Source organism: Doryrhamphus excisus, chromosome 17 (genome assembly GCF_030265055.1).
Source record: "Doryrhamphus excisus isolate RoL2022-K1 chromosome 17, RoL_Dexc_1.0, whole genome shotgun sequence".
Lineage (NCBI taxonomy): Eukaryota > Metazoa > Chordata > Actinopteri > Syngnathiformes > Syngnathidae > Doryrhamphus > Doryrhamphus excisus.
The window spans coordinates 17369803-17386584 of NC_080482.1; the positions used below are offsets into that span (position 1 = coordinate 17369803).

At 32.4% G+C, this 16782-nt stretch overlaps 1 protein-coding gene across 2 annotated transcripts; it reads left to right on the forward strand.

The window, feature by feature from the left end:
• The first annotated feature begins 8696 nt into the window (after nucleotides 1–8696).
• Nucleotides 8697–16570, forward strand: LOC131105367 (repetitive organellar protein-like). Of its 2 annotated transcripts, none has more exons than XM_058053407.1 (2): nucleotides 8697–16451; nucleotides 16523–16570. In XM_058053407.1, the coding sequence occupies exon 1, from the start codon at nucleotides 9034–9036 to the stop codon at nucleotides 11341–11343; it is 2310 nt and encodes a 769-aa protein (XP_057909390.1). In that variant the 5' UTR covers nucleotides 8697–9033; the 3' UTR covers nucleotides 11344–16451; nucleotides 16523–16570. The 2 variants fall into 2 exon arrangements, with proteins under 2 accessions (XP_057909390.1, XP_057909391.1); XM_058053408.1 differs by lacking the exon at nucleotides 16523–16570 and having other exon boundaries at nucleotides 8697–14873; nucleotides 16019–16149.
• Nucleotides 16571–16782: the final 212 nt, after the last annotated feature.

Consider the following 16782-nt stretch of genomic DNA (forward strand, 5'->3'; position numbering starts at 1 on the left):
TAAACTCTATTTGAGAGGTCTTTTATCGAGATATCTATCATTAGATAGCATGCAGAAGTATTTATCCTTTTTATTTTTCTATTTTTCAATAATCTTTGTATATACCTATACTTGATTTTCTTGAATTTAAGAAGAAGTATTGAGAAAGTTCCGGAAGAAATGATTTTATTTTTCTATCTATCCTTATATTTATATTGAGAGTCTAAGTCTTCTTCTATAATACTTAATATACCATACGCTAGAATGTTGTCGAAGAGTTTTTCCCTCTCTATATCTTTACCTGAGGTTTTTCCCTCTTTTCTGCATTTTGCATATTTCCAGAAAAGTGTCGTTCTGGATCTACATTACCCAATACTTCCGCTTATTGGATACCTAGAACAGTATCATTCTCGTTCTGGATAAGTGAAGAGACGCTTCTTCAGAAAGTTTGAAGAGACGCCGCTTAGCAGATATACATAGAACAGTATCATTCTCGTTCTGGATAAGTGAAGAGACGCTTGTTCAGAAAGTTTGAAGAGACGCCGCTTAAGCGATATATCTAGAATCTTATCGTTCTGGATCTACATTACCCAATAGTCTCGCTTTGTTGATACCTAGAACAGTATCATTCTCGTTCTGGATAAGTGAAGAGACGCTTGTTCAGAGATCTTGAAGAGACGCCGCTTAGCAGATATCCAGAAAAGTGTCGTTCTGGGTCTACGTTATCCAATACTCTCGCTTCATTATATCGAGAATGGTGTCGTTCTGGTTCTAGATAAGTAAAGAGACGCTTGTTCAGAAAGTTTGAAGAGACGCCGCTTGCCAGATATATCTAGAACAGCATCGTTCTGGTTCTGGATAAGTGAAGAGACGCTTGTTCAGAAAGTTTGAAGAGACGCCGCTTAGCAGATATCGAGAATCGTATCGTTCTCGTTCTACATTAACCAATAGTCTCGCTTTGTTGATACCTAGAACAGCATCGTTCTAGTTCTAGATAAGTGAAGAGACGCTTGTTCAGAGAGTTTGAAGAGACGCCGCTTAGCAGATATCCAGAAAAGTGTCGTTCTGGATCTACATTACCCAATACTTCCGCTTCATTATATCTAGAAAAGTATCATTCTAGTTCTACATTAGGACGAAAATGGAAGGGAGTAGAGTATATAAATCGGTTATGGATCCATAACTTTCAAGCATCATTGGAATATATGAAGTATTTTAAGACAATTTTATCATCAAATGTATATCTGAATCGCTCTCCCCGTTACCCTTTTTGCGGATTTTAGGCCTACTTATCTAATGACTCCTCTCGATGTCTCGCAGAAATTCTTCATCTTTTTTAATTTCCTATAAAAAGTATAATTCATAAATATCGATTCGGCAAAAAATAAAGAACAAGTTTAAAGAAAATTTACCTCCAATATACTTCTCTCATTAAATCTTCCCTCCATTTGATGACGGCCTTCGCTGTAGCTAAACCAATTACACATTTTTTGATTTTATCACAAAATTGATAAATCAATATTCTCATTGGTAAAAAATAAGAGGTCAAATTCAAAAAATATTTCGACCAGAATTTTTATTTAATTATATCTTTCTCTCATCTAATGACTCATCCCGCTGTCTCTTGTAAATTCTTAATCTTTTTTAATTTCCAAAAATAGTATAATTCCAAGATTACCATTCGGCAAAAAAAAATCAACAAGTTTAAAGAAATTTTACCACCGTAATTTTTATTTAATTATATCTTTCCTCCTATTGGTGACGGCCTTCGCTGTCTCTTAAAAAATTTTATACTTTCTTAATTTTCCCAAAAATAAGACATGAGGTCAGAAAAAATTTTTTTCAAAATTTTTATATAATTGTGCAAGATAGACTCAAGTATGATATACGTTTTTCGTGGTTCGCGACTGGGTTATTCGGGATTCGCATTGGTGGCTTTAAAATCCCGACTAATTATTCGATGTTTGGGACTCAGAAAATTATCGAAAAATTTCTTTCGTGGTTCGCGACTGAGTTATTCGGGATTCGCGTTGGTGGCTTTAAAATCCCGAATAATTATTCGATGTTCGGGACTCAGAAAATTATCGAAAAATTTCTTTCGGAGTTCGCGACCGAATTCTTCGGGATTCGCGTTGGTGGCTTTAAAATCCCGACTAATTATTCGATGTTCGGGACTCAGAAAATTATCTTAAAATTTCTTTCGGAGTTCGCGACTGAATTCTTCGGGATTCGCGTTGGTGGCAATAAAATCCCGAATAATTATTCGATGTTCGGGACTCAGAAAATTATCGAAAAATTTCTTTCGGAGTTCGCGACTGAATTCTTCGGGATTCGCGTTGGTGGCTTTAAAATCCCGAATAATTATTCGATGTTCGGGACTCAGAAAATTATCGAAAAATTTCTTTCGTAATTCGCATTGATGGCTCTAAAATACCGAACAATTATTCGTAGTTCGGAACTAAGAAAATAGTTAAAAAAAATAATTCGTAATTCATTGATTTCACATAAAATTAACTTTCAATTTTCCAAAGTAGAAGGCGAAAATCTCAATCTACTCAAAAATTTTACTTTAATACCTTATTCTTTGTTATCTTATGCGAACTAAAATAAATACACAAAAAAAAAATAACATATGGCCTCTGAAGCCCTTTAGATTCAATTTACTTATTAATTATTTTTGATCAAGTTTTAATATTTTTAACTAAGATCATTAGATGTCTTTCTCATTTACGGTTTATAATCTCCCCCATCATCCACACATTTGAAAAACTCAAATAGTAGTTAGATTTTTTGTTTGAAAAAATACAAGATAATCTTTTTACTCTAGATCTTTGTAATTTTTTAATATATGTAGCTTAGAATTACGATTTGAAAAATTCAATTTTTTTATACCCTCATTTTCGTACAATAAGCACATGAAGTGATGGAAATATTTCACATCATTTTAACGAGTTGTGGTCATAGTTGGATAATTATTTTTTCAATTTTGAAAGCTCAAAAAAATAATCTATAAAAAATCATCTGGTGTGGATGTGAAATGCAATGGTTCCTTTCATCGAACAAAAACAAAAAACACAGAAGTTTGATCTCTGAAAATCAAGAGATGGGAAAATAATATAAATTATATAAAAGAATTATTATTTATTATCCAATACAATCACAATCCAAAGAAACTGGCAATAAAATCTCAATTTTAAACAAAATCTAAACATCATTATTTTATAATGAATTCAAAAGCATCATGAATTATTAACTATTTTTATTCTTTATTTGAATAATAATCTTAGTAGCAGACCCTGAAAATAGCATTAACTGTTCATTGCAGGATTTTTTGAAACTCAGTAATTTTTAAAAAAAATTATCATACTTTTTTCTTCTATTTGATATGATTGAATTGCTTGTTTAGAAAACTAGAGATAATTGGTTTGATTGTGATGCTTGTGCCGTGCAAAAATATCAATGTAACATTTGCACAGAGTTTTGAGACAAGAGAGCATTTCATTTTTATTATGCAATTAATGTATGAAGTATATCATATCATTTTTGGTTTGAATAATTAAAACGTTCTGGTTTCGACTTTTGAAAGATCAAGATCCTTCTATTTGAATTTTAGGATTATAATATTTTGACGTGAGATAATGAAATATCATCTAAACAACAACGCACTTATTCCTATTGTTGGGTATTATTTTTTCTCTACTATTGATGGTTTTATATTCAGTGATTTTTCTCAAAAAAATTTCTTTATTATTAGAAAATTTTAAAACAAAAACAACAATCTCAATTGAACCCCTTATTATTTTTTTTTTAAAAAGTGACGATTTTTGAAACAAAAAAGGTAAAGCCTTCAAGCCTTCTTCTTTTTTGAATAATATAATTTCGATAAATAATATCAATTTTAATTGTAAGTGTCAAAATTTTGAGCTACAAACCACAAAAGTAATTCAAAAGGTCTTTCGATTCAAAATTGTTTCATAATAATAAGAGAAATCACAGTTTAGACCCTTTCAATCATTAAATTATGAAATAATCATCATCAAATTCAACCTGTGAGTTGAAAGTTGACTCAAATAAAAAATTCATTGATTCACAATGATTTAATAACAGTAAACTTTTATATCAGAATTGATTATCCATAGACACACAAATTAACAGTCTATTATTTAAATGATTTAGAATAATAAACTTGTCCAATAAGATTTTATTTGAACTTTAAGAAAAATAATAACCAAAAACAGTGCCTCTTTCAAATCATGAAAATGCTGATTTTTATAATGAATTAAATAAATAAATACTGGTCAAATCAAATTTAAATCCACTTCTTAAAAAATCATTCAACATTTAAGGTTTAGGTACCTATTCGATTCATGAGAATTGATTTATTATTTGATGGTTAATAACTATTGTAAAACAAAAGATTATTTTAAAAATAGCCTTTTTTTCTTTTTAAATATGTATGAATAATTTTGGGCATAAATCATAAAATATGATTATATGATTGTCTTTTGTTTATTATTTTCACTGAAAAAAACTTAAAAATAATAAAAAAATATGTTACAAGAGTATTTTTTAAAAAGCAATTTTTTCTCCAATAAAAAGGTCTCATTCAATTACATTATCATTAATTGAATAAAACAGTTTGAATTTTGAACATCATTGGAGATAAGTTTTCAGGTTTAGAAGTCTCAAGCATATTTTTATGATTTGAACATTCAACTTTCAAGCTAGTAATTTTTAAAAAGCATAACCCTCGTTTTAGATTATAATACTACAAACGTAAATTGGTACAAAAATTACACATTCACGAATATAATTAATTAAATTTCAAACATAAATAGTTTGTTTTTATATAAAATAATATAAAATAATATGATCTAATTTGTGTGGTACTCGTGCTTGTTACTATTGGAACCGTCTGTGCTTTCATCTGATGACGAAACCTGAAAATCAAACCTTGTTTCATATAACTGAGGATCATAATCATCTTCATTTAGATCTCTTTGATTTGTGTTCATCGAAGTCATACTCGAATAAATAATCTTGAGGGTCAAAAAGGTTAATTTGAGACAATTTTCGAGTTATTTCTGTCAAAATAGTATAATTTAAAGTTACTGTTTAAGAAAAAATACTTTTTAGGCAATTTCACAAACTGATTGAAAAGAAAATGAATAAAAAGGAAAAATAAATTTTATTTAATATTTAATTGATAAAAAATAATGATTCAAAATATATGAATTGTTTTTTTTTCTATTTTAGATTCTATTCTGATGCATTATGTAACATTCAAAAACCGGTCAGATCAAGATTCGAACCCAGCTGTCGAACATGATTGATGACATGTCAACCACTCGGCTAACTGACTTTGAAAAAACGTATTCTATTGTTTATATATTGACAATCATTCGATTAATGTTCATCGTGAATCAATTTTTTAAATAATTGATGAAGCCAAAATTCTAAGAAAATTTATAGAATATAATGAAAATATATTCAAAATGAATTTTAATTATCGAAAAAAATGTTGTTTTTCTCTTCTGAATGCGTTAGTATTCTTTCTAATGTCAGAATTGATCACTCGATCATCTCAAAGAATATTCGACAGGTATTCGCGTTGAGCCCTTGCTTTTCGCGAACAATTGTTCGGGGTTCGCGCCTACGCACGCACAAATTGGTGATGCAGGTCATTTTTGACCCTTGTTATACTGTAACAAATTTGGGGTTCAGAAAGAATAATTTCTCATAATTCTTTAGAAGTATCATCTGAGATCTTCTAATTCGAGCTACTAGAAAGTAATTGTATTATTCTTTTAGTTTTCATTTTTAAGAAATATGCATCCAGCACTCATTTCAGAATATAATAAAGTATTTGTTCGATGTTATTACGTTTATAAATCCGGGAGAACCTGAACATTTATTTTAATTATTACAAATTCATTTACATTTAAAAAATTCCTAGGAACTTGCTTATTGAGTATTTAAATTTCTAACTTATTAAAAGGTTAAAAAATTAAAGCCCTAAACTGAGATAGCGATTTCTAAAAACTTTCTATTGAATAAAATAAATGAACACGTAGATCAGTTTATTTTTCAAAAATCGTTTCAAAACATTATCTTACTGATTATTGTCTGATTTTCTTCTATTTTGAAGGGGGCGAGAAAACCTTGTTTTTAGATTCTAATAAAGATAAAAATGGAGTAGTTTGAATTATCAGATGTTTTACAAATGAATTTCTTAATTTCTAAATCGAGAGAAACGTGGAGGATAACGAGAAATTATTTAATATTACTGAAGTAATTAGTCCTGAAATCCATTTGAGTTCCGAGAAAGATCGTGAAAACTTTCTCTTCACTACTAACTTTTTGAGATGAATAAATCGAAAGCAAAATTTATGATAGAATTGCAAATGATATTCGATAAATTGATAATCACAAATGTATTTTGGAGCACTGCACGAAAAGTTTCATTTGTTACGCTTTTTCAGTCTTTTAATCGTTAATGTGGCTTTTTTCTTGCGATTTGAAGAAATGTAAACAAAAATTGCAGATCGGCTGTGAGTGAAATTATTGTAAAATACAGCTGTTGAAGAAATTTGGCTTTTTCATACATTATTTTCAAGATTATTTCTATTTAGAACATTAGAGAGTAGTAAAAAGCTTTTAAAAGCATATAATCAGGTAGAAGAAAAATCATTATCTTGATGTTAAAAAACTTTCTCAAGAAGTTAAATTTTTGATGACCTCAGAGCAAATAATTTTTCTGATTTACAGTGAAGTATTTGACAAGAATTTTTTTTAATATTTGAGACTGTATATCAATTTGAGTAAATCTTCTTCGATTTCAACTTATAGTTTTTTCTATCATCCATTTAGACAGGTGTAAAATTGTCGCTACATTGAAAAAATTGAAACATATTTCCACAAATCCTTTCGAGTATTTTTTTCAAATGAAATTTTCGTGTTTTATTAGTGATCAGACGAGAATGACTGTAATCATATCGAATATTTTTGAATAGACTCAGATTCAGAAGCGCTTCCATTTAAAAAGATTTCTAAAAAAAAATGAACATTATCATCTCAAAAAAATATTTTGAATAGTTAGCAAAATTGATCATTGAAAATAGTGGTATTAAGAAATCAAATTCTGTTCTCTTATTCTATTAGACATTTTGATCGATTTTAAACCATGTAATCAGTTATTTAAGAACTTCAACCATCAGTTGTTTGTATCAGATAGAACAAAACAAGAGATAATCTTTGCAGAATTCATTAATTTAGGTTTTGTACTCAAAACTGTGCATTTTTTCAAATAGAAAGGATTACTCTAAATCAGAAATCTCATACAAAAGCTATCATGTAAAACTTTTTATGAATAAACTTTTCAATTACAACACTTAGCAGCATTCAATTGGTCTTATTGGTGAAATAAACTATTTTTCAAACCTCAAAAAATACACTGGCCTTCAAAAATATGAAAAGGACCTCAAAATAGATTTTTTTCGATAAAATGTAATTATTCGTTAATTGAGCATTTGCTAAGTTGAATTTTTTGTGTTTACATTTTTACCTGTGTGATAAGAAACGAACGAAAATTTTCTTTTGTTAATTCTACGGATGAATTGATCTTTTTTGAAGCGGCCTTTCTCAGGTTAATCGTATAAGCAACTTTTGAAATGATATTTTTTTCAAAAATACTGCACAAAGATTCAAAAATGAAGGCAATCAATAACCTTTTCAATTTAATAAGGGCTAATTTATTTGTGGTAGATTAATTTATGAAAACAAATTCAATTCTTGAATGGAAACAAGTATATAAAAGTAGATTAATTTTAATTTTTTTAGTAGAAAATAGCATAATTAAGTAGGTGCAAGTTTTTTTCAAAGCTTGATGTACCATCAGAAATTAAACTTGCTTTAAAAACCTAAATACAATAATACAATAAAGGACCGCAAATAATTTTCATTATCGAATTTAGAGTAATTTAACAACAGTTTTGACCGGATATAGAATTTTCTCAAATTGTGAATTTGAGCTATTATATAGATGAAGTTTGCAAATTTGGGATTTTTCATTTGGAAAAGTGCTCTGTTGAACGGTTAATTAAATCAATGACACATCATTCTAATCATTTTCATGATAAATTCATTTTAGACAAATGGGAAGTGTTTTTTCATGGATTTGCCATTGAAATGCTTTTTTTATACAAAAGTAAAAAATGTGACATCTATAATGTCGGATCATATATCAAAAAAAGAACTTTTGGTGAATACTGAATTGATAAAACAGATCTAGTTTTCAAAGAAACAATCATAACGACAAAAGAGTGTTTTGTGATTATTTACATTTCAATCTGTTTTCTATTTATAGTACATTTTGCTGAAGAAACTATGACCTTAAATAAAGATTGAGAAATAGGCAATAGAACATTTACTTTTCTTGATCAAAATGTTTTTTTATGATTTTTACCTGCATTTTTTAAATATGTAATTTAGTTGAGTGAAATCTAGTTCTTTCATATCACCCGATGTTCGGAAATTCATTTAAAAAATCTTATTTTGAAAAAAAACTTTTGAATAATATCAGTGTTTAATATTCTTTCATTAAGAATGCTAACTGTTTAGGGTTTAAATTGAATCTAAAATAAGGGCCAATCAATCGATTTAGATTTGAAAGAAGAAACGAAATAACTGATTTGTATATAATTGAATGATTCGTGTAAAGATGAAGTTTTTTTGGAAGATCTTCAGATTTTTGAAAATTTGAAAGTATACCTATATTTTAATTTTGTAACAGTTAATCTTATGGTAATATATTGAAAAAACATGCTTTCTGTTTGTTTAAAATGCAATAATGGATACAGATTGAAATGACTCACTTGAAAAACTAAGTCCCATTTAATATAGGATCGTCAAATTCCAGGCTTTTGTGAGAAAAAACAACCAGATAAGAATTAAGTCTATTTTATATTCGAAACTATTGTATGAATAATATGAAAAATATCATGATTGAGAAGAAAATGAATCAATACAATTATTGATATTTTACATGATGCGTAAATGTGCTTTATATACGTACGTATAAAACGACTTAAAAAACAAACAGGTGTATTGCCATTTGTGGTCTGTGCAATTTTGATTTATTCTGGCTATTGTTTAGAGAGAAGTTTCAGAGTAGGCGTCGATATGGATGCTGAAAGCCCTCTCAAAACCCTTTTAGGTAATGGTGCGCGAAAAAATTCACTCATTTCCAGCTTTCTTAGTGAGACAAAAATTGATGATCAGTTTTCTGTTGGTTTGACCAACCAAAACAACGAGCAAAATAGTAAAAATTTGTTCATTAATAATGGTCAAAAGCTGCAAAACATGCCAGATAAGTCGTTTACGGACCCAAATTTGTCACAAATGAATTCACCACCGAAAAAAGTTTCTGAAGAAAATTTGAAAAAGCCAGTCAAGAAAATTAGTGTACAGATCGTAAGGCCTAAATTAAACACTATAGAATCCACTAATCAACAACCTCTTGCAAAGAACTCTGAAAAAAGCGAAAAAGACTCCGAGGAAAGTGAACAAAAAACTACACCTGATCCATATTTACCATCACCTGAGGAATCTACAAGCACACATAATGATTCAGTGCAACTCAAAGAGAGAAAAATAGTATTTGATGATACATTTGAACAAAACGATTTCCTTAGAGAGCTAAAGAGATCAATAAACAAAAAAGAAAATGCTATTTCAAAAGCTAAAACTTTACTCACAGAGCTGAAAAAGACTGGTGGATTCTTGAGAGAAGATCTCAAAATGTTCGAAGAAAATTTTAATCAATTTCTGAAGAACAGTGCAAATTATCAAAATATCTTACTCAAGGCAGACATTAGTCCAGATTCGTATAAGATTGATTTGGAAGATCTAAAAAAAGAAGTTGAATCACGGTTAGAAATTACTTCATTATTAGAAAAGTTCTTAACCGTGTCTAAAAATGGGCAGCCAGGCATTATTGAAAAAATGAAATCTGCATTTAGTTCCAATTCAAAGAAAAAAATGGAACCGAATCAACAATTCAAGCAGCAAAGTGCTCAATCAAACCTAAAGAAAGCCACATTTAGACCTGAAGAAAGTAGTATGGCTGACAATCAAGCAAGCAACATTATGTCCGAAAACATCCAAAATATAACTGAAAATGATTCCAAAATGAATGATATGAATCAAAACACCTCTTTCTCCAAGCAGTTCGAACAAAATGAAACAAATACAAGCAAGATCAACCTAAAAAATAATTCTATGGAAGAAAACAATTCATATGAATCAAACTTGAAGACAGATCATGATCAAGACGACGAATCACAAGATCAAATCGTCCAAAAAAATAGTTTAATGCCGAAACAAAATGATCTCACAAGTCTAATCCACGCAAATACTCTCGAAACGAGAAACAATCTCGAAAATTATTCATCTGCATCCAATTTCCTTGAAAAAAACAACTTTTTACTTCCATTTGAAAATCGGCTTTTTTTGACAGAAAAAAAGGAAGAATCATCCAAAGACACACAATCATCTGATTTTGATCACGAAGAAATTGAAAATCTTGGTTTTATTCAAGCTTTTATGGTAGTCCAAGGACTTATTTGTTTAGTCATATTCATCTTAATGGTTTGCAATCTTTTGAACATAATCCCACCATGCAAATTGATTCTATTGGTTGTTTTAATAGGAAATGTATTCATAGGAATCGTCAGTATGATATATGCACAAGCTCTTGCCAAGCGATGTATTATCATGGACGTTCCAAATTGTCAAAACAGAAACCTATTTGATGTCGAGGAAGTAGTCGACATCCTTAATGAAAGAGAAGAGCCAAAAACAGAAAATGTTGTCCATTTTATTCAGTCTAAATTCAAAGAAAACAGTGATGAATTGAGCATTTTCGTTGAAAAATTTGAAACTTTCATGAAAAGTAACGAATCCAAAGCATTGCACAAAGTTGACGTTTTCAGAAATATGATAAACAAGCTCATGTTTATTGAATCTGATTTTGAACCTACAAGCAAATTTTTTAGCCCAGTATATACAATGAAAAGATCCTTAGAAGATATTAAACATCAAATCGTATCACTTTCGAACGAGCAAGTTTTTCCCATCTATAGGGAATTGCTTGAAGCTCAAATCTTTTTTGATGATCAAAAAGACACAATCAGTCAAAGAATTGAAAATTTTTTAAAATTAAATATGAAAAGGAAGGAAGATAAAGCAAATGATGATTGTAAAAAAGAAATGAAGAAAATATGCAAAGCCAGAAAAGATTATGAACAATTAGCATTTGCGCTTGTTGTTTTTGGCTTAATCTTTGTAATATTAGTATGTTTTTGATAAAATAATTTATTTAAATGTGTAAATCAGAAAATAAATTAATCAAATATCAGATAGGGATAATTGGCTTTTGATTTTTTTTATTTTTTCATCACTTTTACACATGTAAAAATCTTGACCTAAATAAAAATCGCTCAAGAAATTGAGCGTCAGCTCTTTCATGTCATTTCGGAGGGGGTACATTTTTTGCTTTTTTTATACCAGGACTAAAAGGCTTAAGAGAAACTGCTTTTCATATACAATCACCACTAAATTATGGTTAACCAAGCTCTTAAAACCTATCCGTCAAGTAAAACGATTTGAAACCATCTATACGATTATCACGTTGATTTTCAAGCAATTTTTGTGGAATTTCATCAAATGCCAGATTGTTTGTTATGAATTGTACTTTTGCCATTTCTAAGTAAAAAGATGTTTCACTTTGATCAATTTCAATCCAATCTGAAATATTTTGGCCATCAAAAGGAAATTCACGTGGAAATAGCAGATTTTCAAACTTTTTAGCAATATTTAAAAGATGAAATATCAGATATTTGTTGTTTTTAGAAGCTTCTTCTACTGAAATGTCTATAACAGAATGTTTTAAACCATTCTTCTCATCACAAAAATTTTCTTTGTCATAAAGATTTTTGAAATCGTCGTGACATTTATTTATTAGAGTATCAAACGGCTCACTATTGTTATTTTTGAAAGAATTAGATATTTCTGATATTTTATACTCAGCAGCCATCAAGAAAATAGCCAAAGAAGTTTCAAAATCTTCCTTCATATGTCTTAAGAGGAAGACCGCATCTTCAATTGACATTTTCTCAGTCACCTTTTTTAAAAGAACAAGATTTTTCTCTATTCGTTTTACTTTGATGAATACTTGCTTATTACAGCATAGCGAGTTTTTGACCATTAAAAAGTTAGAAAATGAATTCTTCACGTGGTTTGCCGCATTGAAGACAAGTAAAACATAAAATCGCACAAGAAAATCGTCAAACTTCATATGTTTTTTTAGATTCGAATAATTATTGTAAACTCTACAAATGCTCGATATTTCTATTTTTGTCTCAATTTTGAAAATAGCTTCGATTAAATTGTGAGTTTTGAATATTTTAAATGCGGTAAAAAATCTTTCACACTCTAGAATCTTGAAAATCTCTATTCTAATCCTTTCACTACTGATCTTTTGTTTGAGACTAGTTTTTATTTCATCCGAGTTGAATGCTTCAAGTACTTCACTGTCAATCTGAAAATTTAATCGTATTGCAAACCTAACAATTCTCAGCACTCTCAAAGGATCATCAACTAAAGTTTGATGTGGCGCCAATGGTGTGCGAATTATTTCATTTTTCAAATCTTCAAGGCCTTTACCTGTGAAATCTTCTATTTTCTCAGTCAATAAATTATAAAATAAAGAATTGATTGTTAGATCTCTACGAAAAGCATCCTCCTTTGCAGAACAGGCAACCACCTTCGGGATACGAGTATTTCCGTATTCCTCTTTTCTTAATGAGAGAAAGTCTATACTTATACCATTGATTTTCATGACAGCAGTTTCCAAATGCTTCGATTTGTCAGGGTTAGCTTTTATTTTTCCAACAGGGCCAGTCCAACTGTAATAACTTTTAAGTCCACTTGCGAAATCAATTCCAGAAATTGTGTCAAGTGTAATGTCTATATCATTAGAATCTTTTCCCAACAATTTATCTCGTACCCAGCCACCTGCTATTCGAGGAGTGACTTTCGGAAGTGTTACTGCATATGCCTGTATCTTGCTCAACGCCATTTTTTCATTCAAAGTGAGTAAAATGTTTGTTCTAAGCTTCATTTTCAAAAAAGAATATTTTAAAGGGGCATACAAAAATCAGAATCTTAAAATTGCTCAAAGGAGTAGAAATTAGGAGCAAATCCACAAATAGAAAATGTTTTGCACAAATCATTTAATTGTATCCAAAATATATAAATCTACAAAAATGTATGACAATTTTTCAATAAGGTTCTGGATCACCATCTTTAAGAAATTGGAACTGTCAAAAAACGGTTTCTTTATTTGATAATTTTGAATGTTGACAGACCAGGTAATTTTGGAAAACTAATATTAGAAGTATAGCGACTTCATCCAAAAGAGTCGCTGAGAGGCTGAAGCCGGGCCTTTACTTTGTCTGACGCGCCGCACATAAAAAATCTCTGAGATACAAAAAATGAGTTCAACCTTTTATTAAAGAAAATTAATGATAAACTTATGATACCGTGCACAAACTCATAATCAAAGTAATCACAGAGATTAAATGAATTAGCGGTCAACAAAAAATACGGCAACCCTGCTCACCCTCTCTCTGTCTCTTCCCTGCACACACAGGTGAACAGGTGCCTATATTAACGAAATATCACCGCCCATTACCAATTGACCTACTTCCCGTGTCCACGTGATCACAACGAATCTAAATAATATAAACAATAACAAACACCACTATTCAAATTTAAACCATCATGCACCTACAAAAAAATCAATCCAAATTCATTCATGGCTCCTACATTCCAGCCCCTAATTATTAGGTTCACACATAATAATTACCCATATTCATATCAATAGGAGACATGTAACAATTAAAAGCTTCATATTCAAAGTCCATAATACATATATTGTCTTCTGTCTTCTTTCATCTTGAATCCAAAGTCTGTGAAGTCAATAATCAGGCTCAATCAAAAGATTTTAGCCATCATTCTGTGGCAAGTCTTCAGCTTCCTGTAGTAGGCAGATCTTCGTAATTGGACGATCCAAGCAACTGCCCTTTGTTTTGATGCGCACCTGCCGCACTAATCCTCTTCTATCTGGAAAGGTTTGAAGAACTTTTCCCATAACCCAGGAATTTCGAGGTGCTGTGTTGTCCACGATAAGCACTATATCTCCAGGGACAATGTTGCGCTTCACTCTGGACCATCTCTGACGCTCCTGCAGTTGTGGTAAGTATTCTTTAATCCACCTTTTCCAGAATAAATCTGACATGTATTGCACCTGCCTCCATCGCCTGCGAGCGTAAAGGTCAGCTGCCTGGCAGTTTCCTGGTGGTAAAGATGGTAAGGTCTTCAGCAGCAACAGGTGATTTGGCGTCAAGGCCTCCAGATCATTCGGATCTGTAGATGCCTTGGTAATCGGCCTGCTATTAACGATGGACTCCACCTCACAAAGAACCGTGTGAAGGCCCTCTTCATCCAGATTTTGCACGTTCAGAGTAGAATTTAGGACTTTCCTCACAGACCGGATTAACCTCTCCCAAGATCCTCCATGATGTGAGCCAGCGGGGGGGTTAAAGGTCCATTTTATTCCTTTCTGAAGAAGTGCATTGTTAATCTGTGACTGATTCCATTGTTCAATAGCTGTTCTCAACTCACGCTTTGCTCCAATGAAGTTTGTCCCATTGTCCGAGCGCAGTTCCTGGACTTGACCTCGTCTTGCTATAAAGCGTCTGAGTGCATTTATGAAGGAGTCTGTGTCCAATGAAGATGCTACTTCGATGTGAATTGCCCGTATGGCCAAACAGGTAAAAATAACACCATACCTCTTTACAACACTCCTTCTGCTCTTCACTTCAAACGGTCCAAAATAGTCAACTCCAACACGAGTAAAAGGCGGCTCATCTGGAGTCACTCTTTCAGCAGGTAGATCTGCCATCTGCTGGGACACTGGCTGAGCATTCAGTCTCCGACAGATGACACACTTAGACAGAGCTCTCCTTATGGCTGAACTAGCCCCAGTGATCCAATACTTCTCCCGCAGTTTGGCGAGCATGTGGTTACGGCCACCATGTCCCACTTCCTGGTGAATATGCCTTAGAATAATGTCTGAGATATGGAAATCTTTAGCCAATATAATGGGATGTTTAGCCTCTGCAGGCATAGAAGACCTGCTCAGTCGACCGCCAACTCTCAGAACACCATCTTCGACCAGTGGGCAGAGTTTATAAATTTGGCTATGGCCCTTAACACTTTTGCCTTGTTGTAGCCTGGAGAATTCCTCTGGAAACTTCTTCCTTTGGCAAAACCCAATGATTTCCATCCCGGCCTTCTCCAGCTCCTCCACTGACAGACAACTTGAACGATTCTCCCTTTGGAAAACATCCATATTCTTCTTCAAAGAACATTCCTTGTGTATCACATCCAAATCAGACTGGGCAAGCTCGGTGGTCAACTGTTTCCTTTTCTGACAGCAAGCCAAAAGCCAGTTCTTGAATCTCAACATCCAAGCTACAGACCTTTTCAGACCAGTCCAAGATGAGAAATAACTGATCATGCGAATCAAAGCATCATCCTTCTCGCTGGCCTGTACAGCATTCACTGCAGCGGCTTTCTTGACCTCAGGGTCATCTGATGGAAGCTGTTGCACATCCTCAGGATTAACAGGCCACGTACTCTCAGGTTGATGAAGAAAAGGTGGACCTGACACCTATGTTAGATTTTTGAGGAATGCATCCACTTTCAAGCCTCTCGAGGCCACATCTGCTGGATTACTTGCAGTGTCTACGTACCTCCATTGAGAAGACAGTGAAACTTTGAGAATCTCCGAGACCCTGTTGGCAACAAAAACTTTGAACCTGGAAGTCTCATTCTTGATATATTTGAGTACAGATGCACTGTCTGTCCAAAACACGGAATCCTGTAGATCCAAATGTAGCTCTTTCCTCCACAGGACATCAATACGGCTCGCCATAGTGGCAGCGATTAGCTCCATACGAGGGATGGTAACAGACTTAAGTGGAGCCACCCTTGCCTTTCCCATGACAAAAGCACTGTGTACCTGAGAGTCTTTGTTACGTGACAGCAGGTAAGTCACTACCCCGTAGCCATCTTCACTTGCATCACAGAAATGGTGCAGCTGTGCTGTGGTCGTCTCTCCAAAGTTTAGTGGTTTCAGGCATCTCATGACGTTAAAACCCTCTAGACAGCACAGTTCCTGTAGCCACGTCGTCCATTCTTTGACAACTGGTACAGGTATGATGTCATCCCAGCCAAGTGATCTCCTGCACAGATCTCTCAAGATTTTCTTAGCCAATAATACTACAGGGCTCAGGATTCCAAGAGGGTCATAGATGGAGCTGACAGTTGAGAGAATTCCCCTCCTGGTGAGTGGTTTGTCCTTAATAATGATCTTAAACTTAAAAGTGTCCGACTGAATACACCATTCCACACCCAGCACTCTCTCCACTGGTAGCTGATCCTGATCCAGGTCCAAGTCTGTCATGTCTGTTGCTCGGTGGCTTTCAGGTATTGCAACCATAACCCCACGTCTGTTGCTTATCCATTTCCTAAGCTTAAAACCACCCTTTGCACAGATGGAGACAAGGTCATGATGCAGAGATACAGCTTCCTCCTCTGAAGTCACCGACACCAGACAATCATCAACGTAGAAGCAATGTAGGACTTTATCAATCACTTCTTGGCTGAATTGTTCCT